Source organism: Poromitra crassiceps (genome assembly GCF_964638095.1).
Source record: "Poromitra crassiceps genome assembly, chromosome: 4".
In the NCBI taxonomy this organism is placed as follows: domain Eukaryota; kingdom Metazoa; phylum Chordata; class Actinopteri; order Beryciformes; family Melamphaidae; genus Poromitra; species Poromitra crassiceps.
In genome coordinates, this window is record NC_139626.1 from 1,833,926 (window position 1) to 1,851,148 (window position 17,223).

Genomic DNA, 17,223 nt, shown 5'->3' on the forward strand with positions numbered 1-17,223 from the left:
AAAACATTCAAAACAAACTCGTTAAACATTTTTAAGGAAGATGTATGAGTAGGGTGCCTTAAAGGAAGATGTATGAGTAGGGTGCCTTCGCTTTGAATGTCATTTTTTAGTTGATTGTTTCTCCTGGACTTTGATTTAACAGATTGTGTTGCCACCAGGTGCCGACATACCTAATAATCTTGTGGTTTGATTTATTTGGAATTGGAAAGATTCTGAAATATGTCAAAAGTTGATTTGCTACAAAATCACAACTAAATTTGACCCAGTCATGTTGCTCTTCACAATGTATGGGGGTGAGGCTTGTCCATATTTTTTTTTTACCAGTAGCTTTCTACTACCACCCCCAACCTTAACACTTTGAGTGCCACGGCCCTTGGGCAAAAGGTGCTGTACTGTGCCACATAGGCCGCAATGCATTTTAAAACAGTCATATAATTTCTTTAATAATTACTATGTAAACACTGAACACGCACAAATAACGATGAGACTCTCTTCTATCACCTGCAAAAAAAAGTTTATTGATCCCATTTTCCGTTCTTTAGTTATGAGCCGGAGAAGATAGCTTGATTTGACCAAAAACAGCCACTTTTTTTCTATAACCTGAGATATTCAGCCTTTTGTGAAAGGAAGCATTTCAAGCACATCATTGACTCATTGCTAATATTTTCTGATGTAATGACACCTCAAAAATAATTTCCTTCAATAAAAGAGTGAAAACAAAGGAATTTTGTTTGGCCAAATACTATTTTTTAGCTGCAACCAGCAGCGCTGGCCCCTGCGTGCGCTGCTGGTTGCAGCTTCTTGCTGTTCTTGATTTACTGCTGGTGGGCATCAGATATTCTAGCTTGCGTTTCCTAATCCTGTCCTGCTGTCTGGGTGTTGTATGCTGCTCTGCGTGCTCTGCGTGCCCCCCCCCCCACCCCCTCAACTGCACACTCCTCCTTCTGGGAGTGTCTCTGGGGCTTTCTGCTGCCTGCGTTTGCTCTGCACTGACAAGTCCGCTACATCCAGCTTTTTTACAACCGCGTGTATTTGTCACCAGCTCCCATGCTTCCAGTTGAGAATAATAACAAATCCACGGCTGATCATGCGAATGGGCTGTTGCAGCGGACACGGAGGTGCTCAATTGTGACAGCAGATCGGCTGCTGCAGGGGCACAGCTAACGTTATGCTTCAATGAAGCAGCTGCATACGGACGGATGCGATGCGATTTCCTTTTCCCCAACGACTTCTTCTGTGTGTTTTACTCCACTTTCTCTCATCTGGAGTGCGCTGTCGCCACCTAAGGGTTCTGTAAAATAGGTTAGACACATTCAATAGCTCTCATATTGTAAGAGGCGATGTAAGAAGCATAGATCGACACCCCCCCCGTCAAAAAAACAATTTCGAGTTATTGACGCCATTTGGCGTCGCTGGCAGCCTACGGTAAATTTCTAATGACGCCATATGGCGTCGCTGGCACTCAATGTGTTAATCACATTCACCTCACCTCATTCAGCAACTTTGGTGCACACGTAGCTTCAGTCCTCCTGGTCTGTGCGTCCACGCTCTACCTCCTGAGCTAAAGCCGTGCGTCCACGCTCTACCTCCTGCGTGGACCCCAATGTAGCACTCATGTTGTGTGTCCACTGTAGGAGGCCTACATAGCCGACCTGGATGCCAAGAGTGGTGCCAGTCTGAAGCTGACCCTGCTGAACCCTCGCGGCCGGATCTGGACCATGGTGGCTGGAGGAGGAGCCTCAGTGGTCTACAGGTAGGAAGCAGACACCTGAGGGCAGTTTATTTTTTCAAATTGGCTTTGCATAAGGAGGGGCTGTTTTAACCTTCTTCGCCACTTGTTGCACTCACAATTTGAGATGCGAGGCATCCTTCTCTATGTTGGTTCCCTTGATCCAAAGATATTTAACAGTGGTCAAAAAATCCAGATACACTTTGATGCAGTTTACAGACTTTTTGCACAACATTTGAAATGAAATCGTGCATATATGAGAAGCTAGTCTACATATATGTTTGTCCAGATTTTATTACACTTATGTTTGGTCTTTGCAAGCCAGGGTTAGCTTATAAATAAAAAGACTGTAGACTGGCAACTTGACTTGTTGGTGGAGGCGTACAACCGCAAGGCGGTTATTTCTAGTTTTAAGATGCAGGAAGTTGATGTATTTAAAAGAATCAGGACGCAGTATTTGATTGTCCGTCTGTCCTCTGCTGCAGTGACACCATCTGTGACCTGGGTGGGGTGGATGAGCTCGCCAACTATGGCGAGTACTCTGGAGCGCCCAGCGAGCAGCAGACCTACGACTACGCAAAAACCATCCTGTCCCTCATGACCCGTGAGAAGCACCATGAAGGTGAGTATGGCTACAACAACCCACTTCTCCAGGGGCTTTGACAATCATGGACTGCCAGTCCTGACAGTTTTGATTGGACTGGTTAAATAATTTATAACATTTCTTACAGACTTTGGTCATAATATTGCTTTAAACATGGCAATGGGTGTTTGCTCACACCTCTCCCATGTGGCTTACCATCATGGAGTTTGCATGTGGAGTTTGCATGTTCTCCCCGTACCCCCCAGGGGGTTCCTCCGTACATAACCCCCCACTAAAAACATGCAGAAGTTCGTCATCCGACCAGTGACGACAACATCTGAATTTGGTCCAATGATGGTCCAATGATGGTCCCCGGGCGATGGAAAGAAATAGCGACCACTGCTCCTGGCCTGCCCCCTGGAGGAAAGGACATGCCCGGATGGGTCAAATGCAGAGGACATATTTCACCGGCCACCGTCAGCATGAGTGTGTGTAGTGGCCGCATGCATGTGTTGTAGTGTGTTCATGCATGTGTTGTAGTGTTCGTGTGACAATAAAGACGGGCTGCCGTCTGAAATCGTGTTTTTAAATCGTGTTTATCATTGCTCGATCTCCTTGAGTATTTCACAAGGCCACTTTTGAGTATGTGTATGTTGCCAGAAATAGACTTCATGGCTGCTCACCAAACTGTTACTGAGGCATCAAGTTACAGCCACAGACGTGTCTCTCAACATGCCGACTTCTCTACAGGGAAGGTGCTCATCATTGGAGGAAGTATCGCCAACTTCACCAATGTAGCAGCTACATTCAAGGTGAGAGATACGCTACCAACACTTACTTGATCTGAGACATTGAGTGTGTTTACACGCACACCAATAAACTGATAACTGGGAATAATCAGTTTATGGCAATAATCTGATTTCTGCGTTTACATGCACTTTAATAATCCGACAATAGGAGAAACCCGGGTTTACATGATTCAGTCAATTAGTCAGATTTCTCTCCAGAAAGGCGGCATTAATTCCGGAATAAAACAACAGAATATAGTTGCAAAATGCAAAATCACATTTTCCTAATTTATTTGTCCAGCGCAGAGGATGGTTTAGGTGAAAATTAGGTTGTGTATCTTGTCTACTTTACTAAAATTGGAATAGGCGTCACTTTGGAAGTGCATCTGTCAATAATATTTCCAACTTTACCGAGCACACAGCACAGAGGCAGGCAGGTGAGGTGACTTAAGCACGTCAAATGTTCATGACCCACAACGTGTGTTGAATTGAAATAGTTTTTTTTTTTTTTTATATATATATATTTATTTTCCCCGATTTTTTTTTATCCCATTTTATCCCCCATTAGTGCTCATTTGATTTCTCAATCCTGGTTGCTACTCCATCCTCTGCCGATCTAGGGAGAGCCGAGACTGGCTCCATGCTTCCTCCGAGACATGGGCAGTCAGCCAGCCGCTTCTTTTCACCTGACAGAGGAAGCTTCACCGGTAGGACATAGCACGTGGGAGGATCACGCTATTCCAACCAGTTCCCCTCCCTCTGAACAGGCGCCCTTAACGATCAGAGGAGGAACCACATTAGCAACCAGGATGTGGCATGTTTTTGTGAAGGGGGTTCCTATATGAAGGAAACCCCCGGGAGGCACGGGGAGAACATGCAAACTCCACACAGAAAGGCCCTTTTGCCGACCCCACCCGGGCGGTGGGCACTCGAGGACATGCGGACGGGCACGCATTCCTTCAGCGTTCACCTCGTCCCCAGGTGGGAATCGAAACCACGACCTTCGAGCTGTGAGGCGATAGTGCTTACCACTGCACCACCGTACCTCCAGGTACTGTAGCCTACCTGTCAGAAAACGGACAGAATTTGTCATGGATTTTAACGTTATGTGTGTGTTGTGTTTTGAACGACTCTGTTGTCTGTAGGCTACGTCATTCTATTTGCAATCCGAGACAAATATTCGTCCTCTCCTATAGAATATCCACATTTCAACATAGTGCAGTGCAGCAGCGGTGCCGTTACAGGGACACCGGCTCTGTGCGGGGAGAGAGAGCAGAGCAGAGCCGGTGAGAGAACCGGGAGGAGAGCCGAGGGGCCAGTGAGTGCAGCGCGTCTCTCCCTGCCTCTCACGCGCTCCTGTGCTTCTCTCTCCTGCAAGTCGTACATGCGCAGATATATAAACCCGAAAGAAACCCGGTTATGCTGGATACATGCAGAGAGAAGACCGATTATTGCCCAGAAACCTAGGTGTGTTTATCGATTTATTCATAACCCGTTTATGACCATAAACGGATAAAGCTTATCGGTTTATGCTGTTTACATGACCACTTGAATAATCAGGTAACTCAGAAATCCGCTAATAAACAGTTTATTGGTGTGCATGTAAACGCACTCATAGTTTGTAAAGTCAAATGCAAAGTCCTTTCAGTAAGATGACACACTAATAATAACCCACCTGCTAATGATATTACTTACCAACTCTTCCTCTGTCGCAGGGCCCCAGAGTGTGATTAATAATGAATCAATTACTAGTTTCACCTAAAGGAAAACAAATTCAAAAGCTTTGAAAAGCTATTTAAAAATACAGTATTGTCTTTGTGATTTAAGGGTAGTCTGTTTATGAATGGCAGAGCTGCCAGAGCTCAATTCCAGGCAGGCCCTCTATAGACCTGATATAGGAACTGCTAAAACACATTGGTCTCTCAGTAGGTAATCAAGCTATTTGTAAAGTGTATGAATGCAATTTGGCCAGATCACACACAAAAGCTAGGTAAGTGTTAACTAGATTTTGATTGGCAGTAAAACGATCTATTGTCTACACAGGCCAAAGCAGAAGATAATCGACAGACAATAGACAACATAATTTTAATACCAATATGGTGCTGGTAATGAACCATGTGCTGGTGCTAGGACTGGGCAATATGTAAGGGTTAATGCATGACGAGGTGTCCATTATCAGAAATGAATGGACGACATGGAGGCGTGAACCTGCGCCGAGGACGGTTGCCTCCGTGAAGTCCCCATCAGCTTATCCTGCAATGTAAACGTTCATTGCTCCAGTAAATGGTATGAACCTTGTCACCCCTTCCCCCAAAGCTGCACATAGCTGACCTGCATCTCTCTCTCTCTCTCTCTCCTCAGGGCATTGTCAGGGCCATCAAAGACTACCAGGGTCCTCTGAAGGAGCACGAGGTCACCATCTTTGTTCGGCGCGGAGGCCCCAACTACCAGGAGGGCCTGAGAGTGATGGGGGAAGTGGGTGAGTAATGTTAAACTGGTTTTATGCTTACGCGAAATCGCCAGCGCCGACTGTGCGCAGCTCGAAAATATGAGTCGAGCGCACGAGAGCTGTGATTGGCTGTTGCCTTGGGCCGCGCAAATATCCGCTGACGTACTTGTTGTGAGGAATGAGGAAATGGCATTTCCTCATTTAACAGTGCTTGTCCCTCATCTAGCAACGCATTCCCCACCAACATGATTGCAAGTTCTTGGTAAACAACACGATAGCGTCATATGTAATGGACATGAGTGTACCACAAGCCACCTAGTGTTTTAGAGGTGTACCGCAGCCAACGCGCCGAGTTACGTTCGAATATTACGTTCGAGTATGCACAGTCTCACTGTCGCCGCTAGTCGGCAGCAAGGCTCCAAGTCGAAGCTGCACAGAACCCTGTCAGCGCCTGATATTCCCCTCCCCACCATGTCTTACTGACAGGGGAGCCCTCTTAAAACAAAAACACACCAGACATACTCTCTGGTCATCTGAGCGGGTGTTATTGAAATGTGTGTGACAGAAATATACAAAATGTATATTTTGACAGCTAATGCACAAGGATTTATAGCATTTTAACGACAATAATTGAAGCTTTGATGCTACCTCCATTCTTGGTGGGTGGAGGGAATATGAACTGTCAGGGGGATGTTCTTAAATTGAGCCATTTGCCAAACTCCTGGGTGTATTTCTTTTCCTGCAGGGAAGACCACAGGCATCCCCATCCATGTGTTTGGTACAGAGACCCATATGACAGCCATCGTAGGCATGGCCATGGGCCACCGACCAATCCCCAACCAGCCTCCCATGGACGCTCATACCGCCAACTTCCTCCTCAACGCCAGCACCAATGCTATGGTATTTTCAATACAATGACATGTTTTACATTTTGCAAAAGCATTGCATACTGAAGTGCATCCCCCATCTTATTGTAATATAATTCAGTTATATACATGATGTTCAGACTCACACAGTTTCAAGCACTGGAAAGACTTTGCAGCTAGTTATTATATTATTTAATATTATGGCGTTTTTCCTTTTTATGTTCATGTTTGGACTGAGACCACTACTTCATTAGAGATGGGCCTCCATTTCAACTAGATGTGTTCTCTTTGGAAACTATTGCCATATTCATAAAGGCTGTGTAAACTGCAGCATTATTTAACTTTGGTGGACTATTTTACATTTTTGCACCAGTGTTAATGAACATCCAGCCTCCAGCAAAAGCTCACCTGCACTCCCCAGTGGTGCCCTTTCATTATCATTCAACGCAACTGGAATTACTGAAGGAAAATGACACTAAAATGATCACCATTTAGCATACATGCTATACATACATGCTATACATACATGCTATACATACATGCTATACATACATGCTAGGGAATTATGGTACTTTGGGTCATGTTTCCCCACACTGCATAAACTGCCAGCTTAGAAGGGTGGTTGGACTGTTAATGAATTTTTATTTTTTTATTATTATTATTTTTTAACATTTTTTCAATATTACAATTAGACAAACTGGTGTCGGCAAACACTGGCATAAGCTCATGTAAACCTAGTAAGCACAGTCTTTAGTTTTTAAACCAGAGGCTGTGTTCCTGATTGCCTCGCTGTCACTCCCAGCAGCACTCTTGTTTGTCTGTCCAGTGTGTTCTGTAATGTTTGTAGTATTATTTAGCCTACAGGCTTTCCAGGGTTTCCACACTCTTTGGCTCTATTGACTCAGGCCCCCTTCAGATACTATATATGTTGGAGATATGAAACCTCATATCTTGGTCAAAGTTGCAGCTGCACAACTTCTAGATGGAGACACAATAGTTAGTCTCTCTGCCTTTTCTCCTTTTCTTCTGCTGGGCTGTGAACAATGCAAGGCTTGTACTTCTCTCTTCTGTGTACCAGACTCCAGCGACCACGAGGACGGCCTCCTTCTCTGAACATAAGGCAGCCATTGATGCCGCTCCAGCCAAAAAGTCTAAAGCAGGTCTTCCCGCAGGTAACTAACGCACCGGGACTCTCCTCTCTCCACTGCTTCTTATCAGTCCAACTCCATGCATTAACTTACTCCTACACTTCTCCCTTGCTGTCTGCTTCTTTATTCCTCGTATCCTTGCTTTCTGTATTTCTCTCCCTCCTCCTCCCCCCCCCCCTCCATTGCCGTCACTGCTATTCTGCATTTTTAATTTTCTTTCTATTTCTCCCTCTTCCACTTGTTTGGCCACGCACTCGGTCCCCTCGCCCTCCATCTTTTTCACGCTTATCTCTCCCTAAAGACTCTCTTCACTCTGTACTGTGGCCCCTGAAGAATGTGCTCACAGGGGATTGGAAAGGTGAGTGGTGGGTGTGCCACGCCCACACCTAGCTCTGCAACCCTGTAGCCACGCCCACACCTAGCTCTGCAACCCTGTAGCCACGCCCACACCTAGCTCTGCAACCCTGTAGCCATGCCCACACCTAGCTCTGCAACCCTGTAGCCACGCCCACACACCTAGCGCTGCAACCCTGTAGCCACGCCCACACACCTAGCTCTGCAACCCTGTAGCCACGCCCACACACCTAGTGCTGCAACCCTGTAGCCACGCCCACACCTAGCTCTGCAACCCTGTAGCCACGCCCACACCTAGCTCTGCAACCCTGTAGCCACGCCCACACCTAGCTCTGCAACCCTGTAGCCACGCCCACACCTAGCTCTGCAACCCTGTAGCCACGCCCACACCGAGCTCTGCAACCCTGTAGCCACGCCCACACACCTAGCTCTGCAACCCTGTAGCCACGCCCACACACCTAGCTCTGCAACCCTGTAGCCACGCCCACACACCTAGCTCTGCAACCCTGTAGCCACGCCCACACACCTAGCTCTGCAACCCTGTAGCCACGCCCACACACCTAGCTCTGCAACCCTGCACTCCACATTGGTTTGTCCCTTTTCTTCTTGCCCTCGAGCCGCCTAATCTTAGTAGAGAGGAGTGTGTGTGTGTGTGGCTTTGACACCTGCGTTTCTGCATCACCTCAGTGTCTCTACGGATTCTTCGTTCAAATGGCTACTAGGCTTGGGCGTATTAAGGTATTACCATACCGGGGTACTTAGAAATCCCCACATCAATACCGTCAAAACTGTTTTCTATCTTTTTTTTTTTGTTCAGCCAAAATAGTTGCAAGTGTTCTTGCCTGTACTGGGCTTAGCCTAAATTATTTTTATTCATTTATTAGTATTTTTATTCGCCATTTGTAGGCTACTTTTTTTTATCTTATTAATAGGTGAGCATATACATGTTACAAGCAACACTATATTGTTTAACTTTTTTTTCTGATTTTCCTCCATTTTCACCCCAATCGTACTTGGCCAATTTCCCCCTGCTGCCCCGGTCGCTGCTCCACCCTCTGAGGAGAGCCGTACCTTGCACCTAGCACCTTGCTTCCTCCAAGACATGTGCAGTTGCCAGCCGCTTCTTTTCACCTGACAGCGGGGAGCTTCACTAGCAGGACGTAGCACGTGGGAGGATCACGCTATTCCCGCCAGTTCCCTTCCACCCCGTCCGACCAGAGGAGGCGCTAGTGCAGCGACCAGTCCGGACGCGATATTTTTTTTTGGATGATGCGAAGGCTATGCGAAGGCATAACCCGCCCCTCTCTGCCTCTGATTGGCCTAGCGTCAAACTTCCATCCAAACACATTCGCTTGGCTATATCCTGCATTACATCTCTTTCTACAGTCTGTGGTCAGACCGTCAGACTCAGTGGGTCAGACAGACATACAGCAGTTACGCTTGCTAGCCTGCATGAAAGACGCCAGTGTGTTTATGTTTTTAATATAGTCATATATGGTTTATGACGCTGCCGCTACTCTTGGCAGTGCACGTATGTAGCATATAGACAGACAATTGATCAAGAGTGATATAAAACAGGGTTATTTTTCAGGGAACTAGCAAGCGTAACTGCTGTCTGTCTGAGTCTGACGGTCTGACCACAGTGTAGAAAGAGATGTAAATGTCACAAAAAGATTGTGAATCTTCAGCTCACATTGTCAGTCATCATCTAATTAAAGTCTGCCAGCATTGTAGATATTCCACAAATTAAGGATCAATCTTAAGTTCTCTAATGCTGAGACTCTAATTGGTGAAAAGTAACTGTTAATCAAGTAGCATTTTTGAGTGCAGATTTGTCATCTTTAGGCTGACAGTTGTGTATTGTTGCTCTTTAGGATGTGGTTGTAGAATTAGAAGACAAGAGCCCTGTTCGGAATCGGTCTCTATGACAGAAATAGTGGACTATTTTAGTGTGTCGCCATTTTTTTATGGTGTCTGAATTCTCAACTGTTAATTTGATTCACAATTTAGTCAACTAAAAAATACCCACAATGCACAGCGATTTCTAGTGAACAGCGAATGTACCCTACATTTTCGCCGGTATACCACAATGCAATGTGGTTGTCTTTACCCAAGGAGAAGAAGAAAGTCGTTAGCTCGCGAGCTAACCAGCTTGTGAGCTACTTCACCACCAAAGCTTGCTATTAGGAGACCGCACCACAGTTGACAAAACCACACATGCACGTAATTAGAATTTCAACCATTTATTTAGGATTTAGCAGTCAAAACATGCAACACCAATACTACCTGGGGACATCTCAATCTGCTCGTGAGCTCAGTTGTTTATGTGATAGTGGGCGTGGATTGCTTGCGTCACATGAATATCCGGTGCATCTGGTGACTCAATGATCTCCAGGAAAAAAATCTGTCGTGTCCGAAACTCATTTTGATCATTCCCCATATAGTTCACTATGATAAACACTATAGTTCACTATATGATAAACACTATATTCACTATATGATAAACACCATATAGTTCACTATATGATAAACACTATATGGGAATAGTGAGTGAGTGAACGATTCCGAACGCGGCTAATATACGGTAGTTCAAAAGTTGGCTACGTGGAGGTGACATTTTGATTGTGATTTTGAGGACAATTTCAGTTTGCTTTTTACACCGGCTTTTGACACAGCTATGGCATGCTACGTAGCAACTGAGCTTTGCATGCTCTTTCCTCTGCTGTGATGTATTTAATGAAGACTGTTTTAAGACATACTGTACAACACAGTTGGCAGAATGCATTGAAGCCTGTCAGATGAATACAATCATGATACTGTAGATGTACTCATTGTTTTGTTCTCTTTTGTTTTTGTGCTGATTTTGTTATATTTGTGTTTCCGTCCTGTGGGGTCACAGAAGCACAAGCCCCTTCAGGCGTCAGTGGAGGTAGGGAAGGTTGTGAAAAAGCTGTTGTGCTGCCTTCTCCTGCCTCTGTCCTCCTCACTTTACCATCCTGGCTTCTCTGTGTCTGTGATCCGTTTCTCCTCAGCCTCTCCCTCCTCTTGGCATTCTCAATCTCATGGTGACTGGCTCACCTTATTATACCTTTATTATATACATTACATTACAGTAGCAGATGCTTTTATCCAAAGCCACTTACAATAGTGCAATAGTGCAATCAACACCAGCACCACAGTCCTCATCAGCTAAGACATCTGGAAGAAGAAGAGTGGTTAGTTCAAGAAGGGTCCAGGTGAAGAGGTGTGTTTTTAGTCTGCTGGAAGATGGGCCGAGGGAACCAGGCCAGGTTTAGAACCTGATCATGGATTGCAGATGGGGAGGAGCAGCCTGATGTACGGTCCTGTAGGCGAGTACCAGTTAGGAATGGGTCCGATCCAATATCAGTATCGGGTGCCGTTATTGGCACTAATTCACGGATCGGATCGGAATCTGAGATTTTTTTTTTTTTTTTTTTGCAATTCCAGCGCGGGCCATAATTTGCCCATGTATAATAGTATCCTTCTTTGCCTTGTATATTTTCTTAATTTTGTCTGCTTTTTGCAAGGTATATTTTTTAAAAAAAATCTTTAATTGGCCAAATCTTTGCCTATACTGTATATTCAAGAAAACGTTGGTATCGGCATAATATCGGTATTCGCAGATATCCAAATTCAGGTATCGGAATCGGATCGGAAGTGAGAAAATGTGGATCGGTGCATCCCTAGTACCAGTGTCTTGAATTTGATGCGTGCCGAGATGGGAAGCCAGTGAAGGGACCAGAAGAGGGGAGTGAAGCCAGTGAAGGGACCAGAAGAGGGGAGTGAAGCCAGTGAAGGGACCCGGAAGAGGGGAGTGAAGCCAGTGAAGGGACCAGAAGAGGGGAGTGAAGCCAGTGAAGGGACCAGAAGAGGGGAGTGAAGCCAGTGAAGGGACCCGGAAGAGGGGAGTGAAGCCAGTGAAGGGACCGGAAGAGGGGAGTGAAGCCAGTGAAGGGACCAGAAGAGGGGAGTGAAGCCAGTGAAGGGACCAGAAGAGGGGAGTGAAGCCAGTGAAGGGACCAGAAGAGGGGAGTGAAGCCAGTGAAGGGACCAGAAGAGGGGAGTGAAGCCAGTGAAGGGACCCGGAAGAGGGGAGTGAAGCCAGTGAAGGGACCGGAAGAGGGGAGTGAAGCCAGTGAAGGGACCAGAAGAGGGGAGTGAAGCCAGTGAAGGGACCAGAAGAGGGGAGTGAAGCCAGTGAAGGGACCAGAAGAGGGGAGTGAAGCCAGTGAAGGGACCAGAAGAGGGGAGTGAAGCCAGTGAAGGGACCGGAAGAGGGGAGTGAAGCCAGTGAAGGGACCAGAAGAGGGGAGTGAAGCCAGTGAAGGGACCAGAAGAGGGGAGTGAAGCCAGTGAAGGGACCCGGAAGAGGGGAGTGAAGCCAGTGAAGGGACCGGAAGAGGGGAGTGAAGCCAGTGAAGGGACCAGAAGAGGGGAGTGAAGCCAGTGAAGGGACCGGAAGAGGGGAGTGAAGCCAGTGAAGGGACCGGAAGAGGGGAGTGAAGCCAGTGAAGGGACCCGGAAGAGGGGAGTGAAGCCAGTGAAGAGACCCGGAAGAGGGGAGTGAAGCCAGTGAAGGGACCGGAAGAGGGGAGTGAAGCCAGTGAAGGGACCGGAAGAGGGGAGTGAAGCCAGTGAAGGGACCAGAAGAGGGGAGTGAAGCCAGTGAAGGGACCAGAAGAGGGGAGTGAAGCCAGTGAAGGGACCCGGAAGAGGGGAGTGAAGCCAGTGAAGGGACCCGGAAGAGGGGAGTGAAGCCAGTGAAGGGACCGGAAGAGGGGAGTGAAGCCAGTGAAGGGACCGGAAGAGGGGAGTGAAGCCAGTGAAGGGACCCGGAAGAGGGGAGTGAAGCCAGTGAAGAGACCCGGAAGAGGGGAGTGAAGCCAGTGAAGGGACCGGAAGAGGGGAGTGAAGCCAGTGAAGGGACCGGAAGAGGGGAGTGAAGCCAGTGAAGAGACCCGGAAGAGGGGAGTGAAGCCAGTGAAGGGACCGGAAGAGGGGAGTGAAGCCAGTGAAGGGACCAGAAGAGGGGAGTGAAGCCAGTGAAGGGACCGGAAGAGGGGAGTGAAGCCAGTGAAGGGACCCGGAAGAGGGGAGTGAAGCCAGTGAAGAGACCCGGAAGAGGGGAGTGAAGCCAGTGAAGGGACCGGAAGAGGGGAGTGAAGCCAGTGAAGGGACCGGAAGAGGGGAGTGAAGCCAGTGAAGGGACCAGAAGAGGGGAGTGAAGCCAGTGAAGGGACCAGAAGAGGGGAGTGAAGCCAGTGAAGGGACCCGGAAGAGGGGAGTGAAGCCAGTGAAGGGACCCGGAAGAGGGGAGTGAAGCCAGTGAAGGGACCGGAAGAGGGGAGTGAAGCCAGTGAAGGGACCGGAAGAGGGGAGTGAAGCCAGTGAAGGGACCCGGAAGAGGGGAGTGAAGCCAGTGAAGAGACCCGGAAGAGGGGAGTGAAGCCAGTGAAGGGACCGGAAGAGGGGAGTGAAGCCAGTGAAGAGACCCGGAAGAGGGGAGTGAAGCCAGTGAAGGGACCAGAAGAGGGGAGTGAAGCCAGTGAAGGGACCCGGAAGAGGGGAGTGAAGCCAGTGAAGGGACCCGGAAGAGGGGAGTGAAGCCAGTGAAGGGACCCGGAAGAGGGGAGTGAAGCCAGTGAAGGGACCGGAAGAGGGGAGTGAAGCCAGTGAAGGGACCGGAAGAGGGGAGTGAAGCCAGTGAAGGGACCGGAAGAGGGGAGTGAAGCCAGTGAAGGGACCGGAAGAGGGGAGTGAAGCCAGTGAAGGGACCAGAAGAGGGGAGTGAAGCCAGTGAAGGGACCGGAAGAGGGGAGTGAAGCCAGTGAAGGGACCGGAAGAGGGGAGTGAAGCCAGTGAAGGGACCCGGAAGAGGGGAGTGACGCGAGAGAATCTAGGTTGGTTGAACACCAGACATGCTGCAGTGTTCTGAATGAGCGGCAGCGCTCTGATGGCAGCAGGTAGCCCTCTGATGGCAGCAGGTAGCCCTCTGATGGCAGCAGGTAGCTCTGATGGCAGCAGGTAGCGCTCTGATGGCAGCAGGTAGCGCTCTGATGGCAGCAGGTAGCTCTGATGGCAGCAGGTAGCGCTCTGATGGCAGCAGGTAGCCCTCTGATGGCAGCAGGTAGCCCTCTGATGGCAGCAGGTAGCCCTCTGATGGCAGCAGGTAGCCCTCTGGTGGCAGCAGGTAGCCCTCTGATGGCAGCAGGTAGCCCTCTGGTGGCAGCAGGTAGCCCTCTGATGGCAGCAGGTAGCCCTCTGATGGCAGCAGGTAGCCCTCTGATGGCAGCAGGTAGCGCTCTGATGGCAGCAGGTAGCGCTCTGATGGCAGCAGGTAGCCCTCTGATGGCAGCAGGTAGCCCTCTGATGGCAGCAGGTAGCCCTCTGATGGCAGCAGGTAGCCCTCTGGTGGCAGCAGGTAGCCCTCTGATGGCAGCAGGTAGCCCTCTGGTGGCAGCAGGTAGCCCTCTGATGGCAGCAGGTAGCCCTCTGATGGCAGCAGGTAGCCCTCTGATGGCAGCAGGTAGCGCTCTGATGGCAGCAGGTAGCGCTCTGATGGCAGCAGGTAGCCCTCTGATGGCAGCAGGTAGCCCTCTGATGGCAGCAGGTAGCCCTCTGATGGCAGCAGGTAGCCCTCTGATGGCAGCAGGTAGCTCTCTGATGGCAGCAGGTAGCCCTCTGATGGCAGCAGGTAGCCCTCTGATGGCAGCAGGTAGCCCTCTGATGGCAGCAGGTAGCCCTCTGATGGCAGCAGGTAGCGCTCTGATGGCAGCAGGTAGCGCTCTGATGGCAGCAGGTAGCCCTCTGATGGCAGCAGGTAGCCCTCTGATGGCAGCAGGTAGCCCTCTGATGGCAGCAGGTAGCCCTCTGATGGCAGCAGGTAGCCCTCTGATGGCAGCAGGTAGCCCTCTGATGGCAGCAGGTAGCCCTCTGATGGCAGCAGGTAGCCCTCTGATGGCAGCAGGTAGCCCTCTGATGGCAGCAGGTAGCCCGGCCAAAAGAACGTTGATCATGACGATGATGGTCAAACTCCAGGCTTCAGAACGGGAATCCACAAACCAATGGGTGAGGTCACGTTGGCTACGTCCATATTTGTAGTCCAGTCTGGTCCATCTTAAGATGAATGCCATGCCCATGAGGTTATAGTGTAGTCCAGTCTGGTCCATCTTAAGATGAATGCCATGCCCATGAGGTTAGTCCAGTCTGGTCCATCTTAAGATGAATGCCATGCCCATCAGGTTATGGTGTTCTCATCAAAATGAGCCTTTGCAGTCATTTATTTGACCTAAATAGATGGCCATGATGCCCCTGAGCAGCTGGCTGAACGGCTGTAGAGGGAGTAATGGTTCTGGACAGTTTCTGTGCCAGCGACAGAGGGGAGGAGAGACTTGGAGGAATGGAACAAATAGGTGGTTAGACGCTGGTTAACCATACAGCAAATACTTCAACACGACATGACACATTAACTTGACGTTCTGCGTTCAAACAGAACTGTTTCCACTCTGCTGCGGCGCTGCCCAATAATGACCCACTCTGCACATAGACATTGGAAGTGTCCTGCTAAGTGTTCCTAGGTACAAGGTGCACACAATAGGTCAATAGCACAAATCAACTGACCTAAGCTTCTGTCTTGAAAACTCCACGTTTCTGCTTGTGTGTGTTGTTGCACTTACATGTTAGAATGTTTGAGCAGTTTCTGCTCTGTGTTGTGGGTCGATGTGGCATCTGGAACTTGTTGCTTTGAAATGGAGTCATTAAACAATTGCATTTTCAGGGGTGATTAGCTGGGCAATCACCCCCCCCCCCCCCCCCCTTTTCTTTTAAGACAAGCTTAGTCGTGCATTCCTTTATGACTGGGAACTGGTAATCTTACGACTTCAAAGGTCATGAGCTGGACGGTGACATCATCAGAGCTGGTATTTCCCATTCCAAACTTGTAGGAGCCTCAGCAGCCCCGACCTCAGAAATCCAAGATGGCTGCTCCGCGCAACAACAGTAGTTATAATCGTAGTAATGTTGTTTAGCACTTCTGTTTTGTTTGTGTCTCACTAAATCAGCTGTACACACAGCACTGCCTAACATCTATCTGTGTGGACATGAGGCTGCAGTGTTTGTATGCGCAAAATGCCGCGAAATGCCTTGTTATCAACTGTTACTGCTAACAATGGCTAGCCTGGCTAGTGACTGGATCTGACCAATGAACAGTGAACTTCCCAGCTCAAGTTTTCTGCAAATGGAACGCTAACAAAACGGATGTGATGTCATTTAGCCTCCACATCCCAGTTATTTTGTGATAAAGGAACGCACCATAGGTACTATTGTTCCCATAGTGTGATGGGGTGTTGACTGGTGGGCTGAACAGTAAGAGCACACAGCAACTACACACAGAAGGCTGTTTGCTAAATGGGTTCAAAATCCTGTGCAAGTAAAGGCATTATTGAAATTCAGCCACATGCCTTTGTAGTTCAAGCTAGCTTCTTTCCTCCAGGAGAAATATTATTATTATTATTATTAATGCATTTTTGCTCACAATAATTCTACTAGCTTATAGCTTCAGTCACACCACTCATGTCATGTATATTTGGAAGTCAAGTCGGATGACCGTTTCAGGCATAGGAAACAAAACGATCCTTTTGATGCAGCAGCAAACCTATCTTATTTCATAGTGAATGATAACAGACACTCTGTAGATTGTTTGCTCCTCCAAATTTGAACTACATGTCAGTCTTGTAGAAATTAATGGTTACTGGAATTAAATTGGTCCGTAGCACAAGACTTGTGCAGAATGAAGTGCAGTTGTAGTAGGTAGCATGCCAAAATGTGCCCTGCACCCCCTGCTCTCCCATCACTCTACCACCACCATAGAGGGACAAAGTGACCGCCTACTTCCTGCTTCAGCACTGTACCAGAGATTTTCATCCGCCATTTATTTTCCCATACACATTTCGTAAAATGTGTATAAAAATAGTTTTACTGGTTCAAACCAAACGGTTCAGCTAACGCTATAATCGGGAGAGACCATAGAACATTTCACTGGGACCAAAACGTAAAAAAATGCGGGTTTAAAGAAAATATTTTTTCAATGTTGTTTTTTAAAGTTTTGGTCCGAGTGAAATGTTCTATGGTCTCTCCCGATTATAGCGTTAGCTGAACCGTTTGGTTCGACGAAGTAAAACTATAAGCATTTTACGAAATGTCTGAGAAAATAAATGGCGGATGAAAATCTCTGGTACAGTGCTGAAGCAGGAAGTGACGTACCACTTTGCCTCTCTATAACCTGAC

The 17,223-nt window shown here is 48.0% G+C and overlaps 1 protein-coding gene across 3 annotated transcripts in view; it reads left to right on the forward strand.

The window, feature by feature from the left end:
- Positions 1–17,223, forward strand: part of LOC310775484 (ATP-citrate synthase-like) — a 64,180-nt gene that overhangs the window by 34,280 nt on the left and 12,677 nt on the right. The window contains exons 8-15 of one of the 3 annotated variants that reach the window (XM_083635636.1): positions 1,635–1,753; positions 2,215–2,351; positions 3,063–3,124; positions 5,462–5,579; positions 6,295–6,449; positions 7,494–7,587; positions 7,865–7,921; positions 10,817–10,846. In XM_083635636.1, the coding sequence (XP_083491762.1) occupies positions 1,635–1,753; positions 2,215–2,351; positions 3,063–3,124; positions 5,462–5,579; positions 6,295–6,449; positions 7,494–7,587; positions 7,865–7,921; positions 10,817–10,846 (772 nt within the window). The remainder of the gene's footprint in view (positions 1–1,634; positions 1,754–2,214; positions 2,352–3,062; positions 3,125–5,461; positions 5,580–6,294; positions 6,450–7,493; positions 7,588–7,864; positions 7,922–10,816; positions 10,847–17,223) is intronic. The other 2 variants (XM_083635637.1, XM_083635638.1) reach the window with 2 other exon arrangements.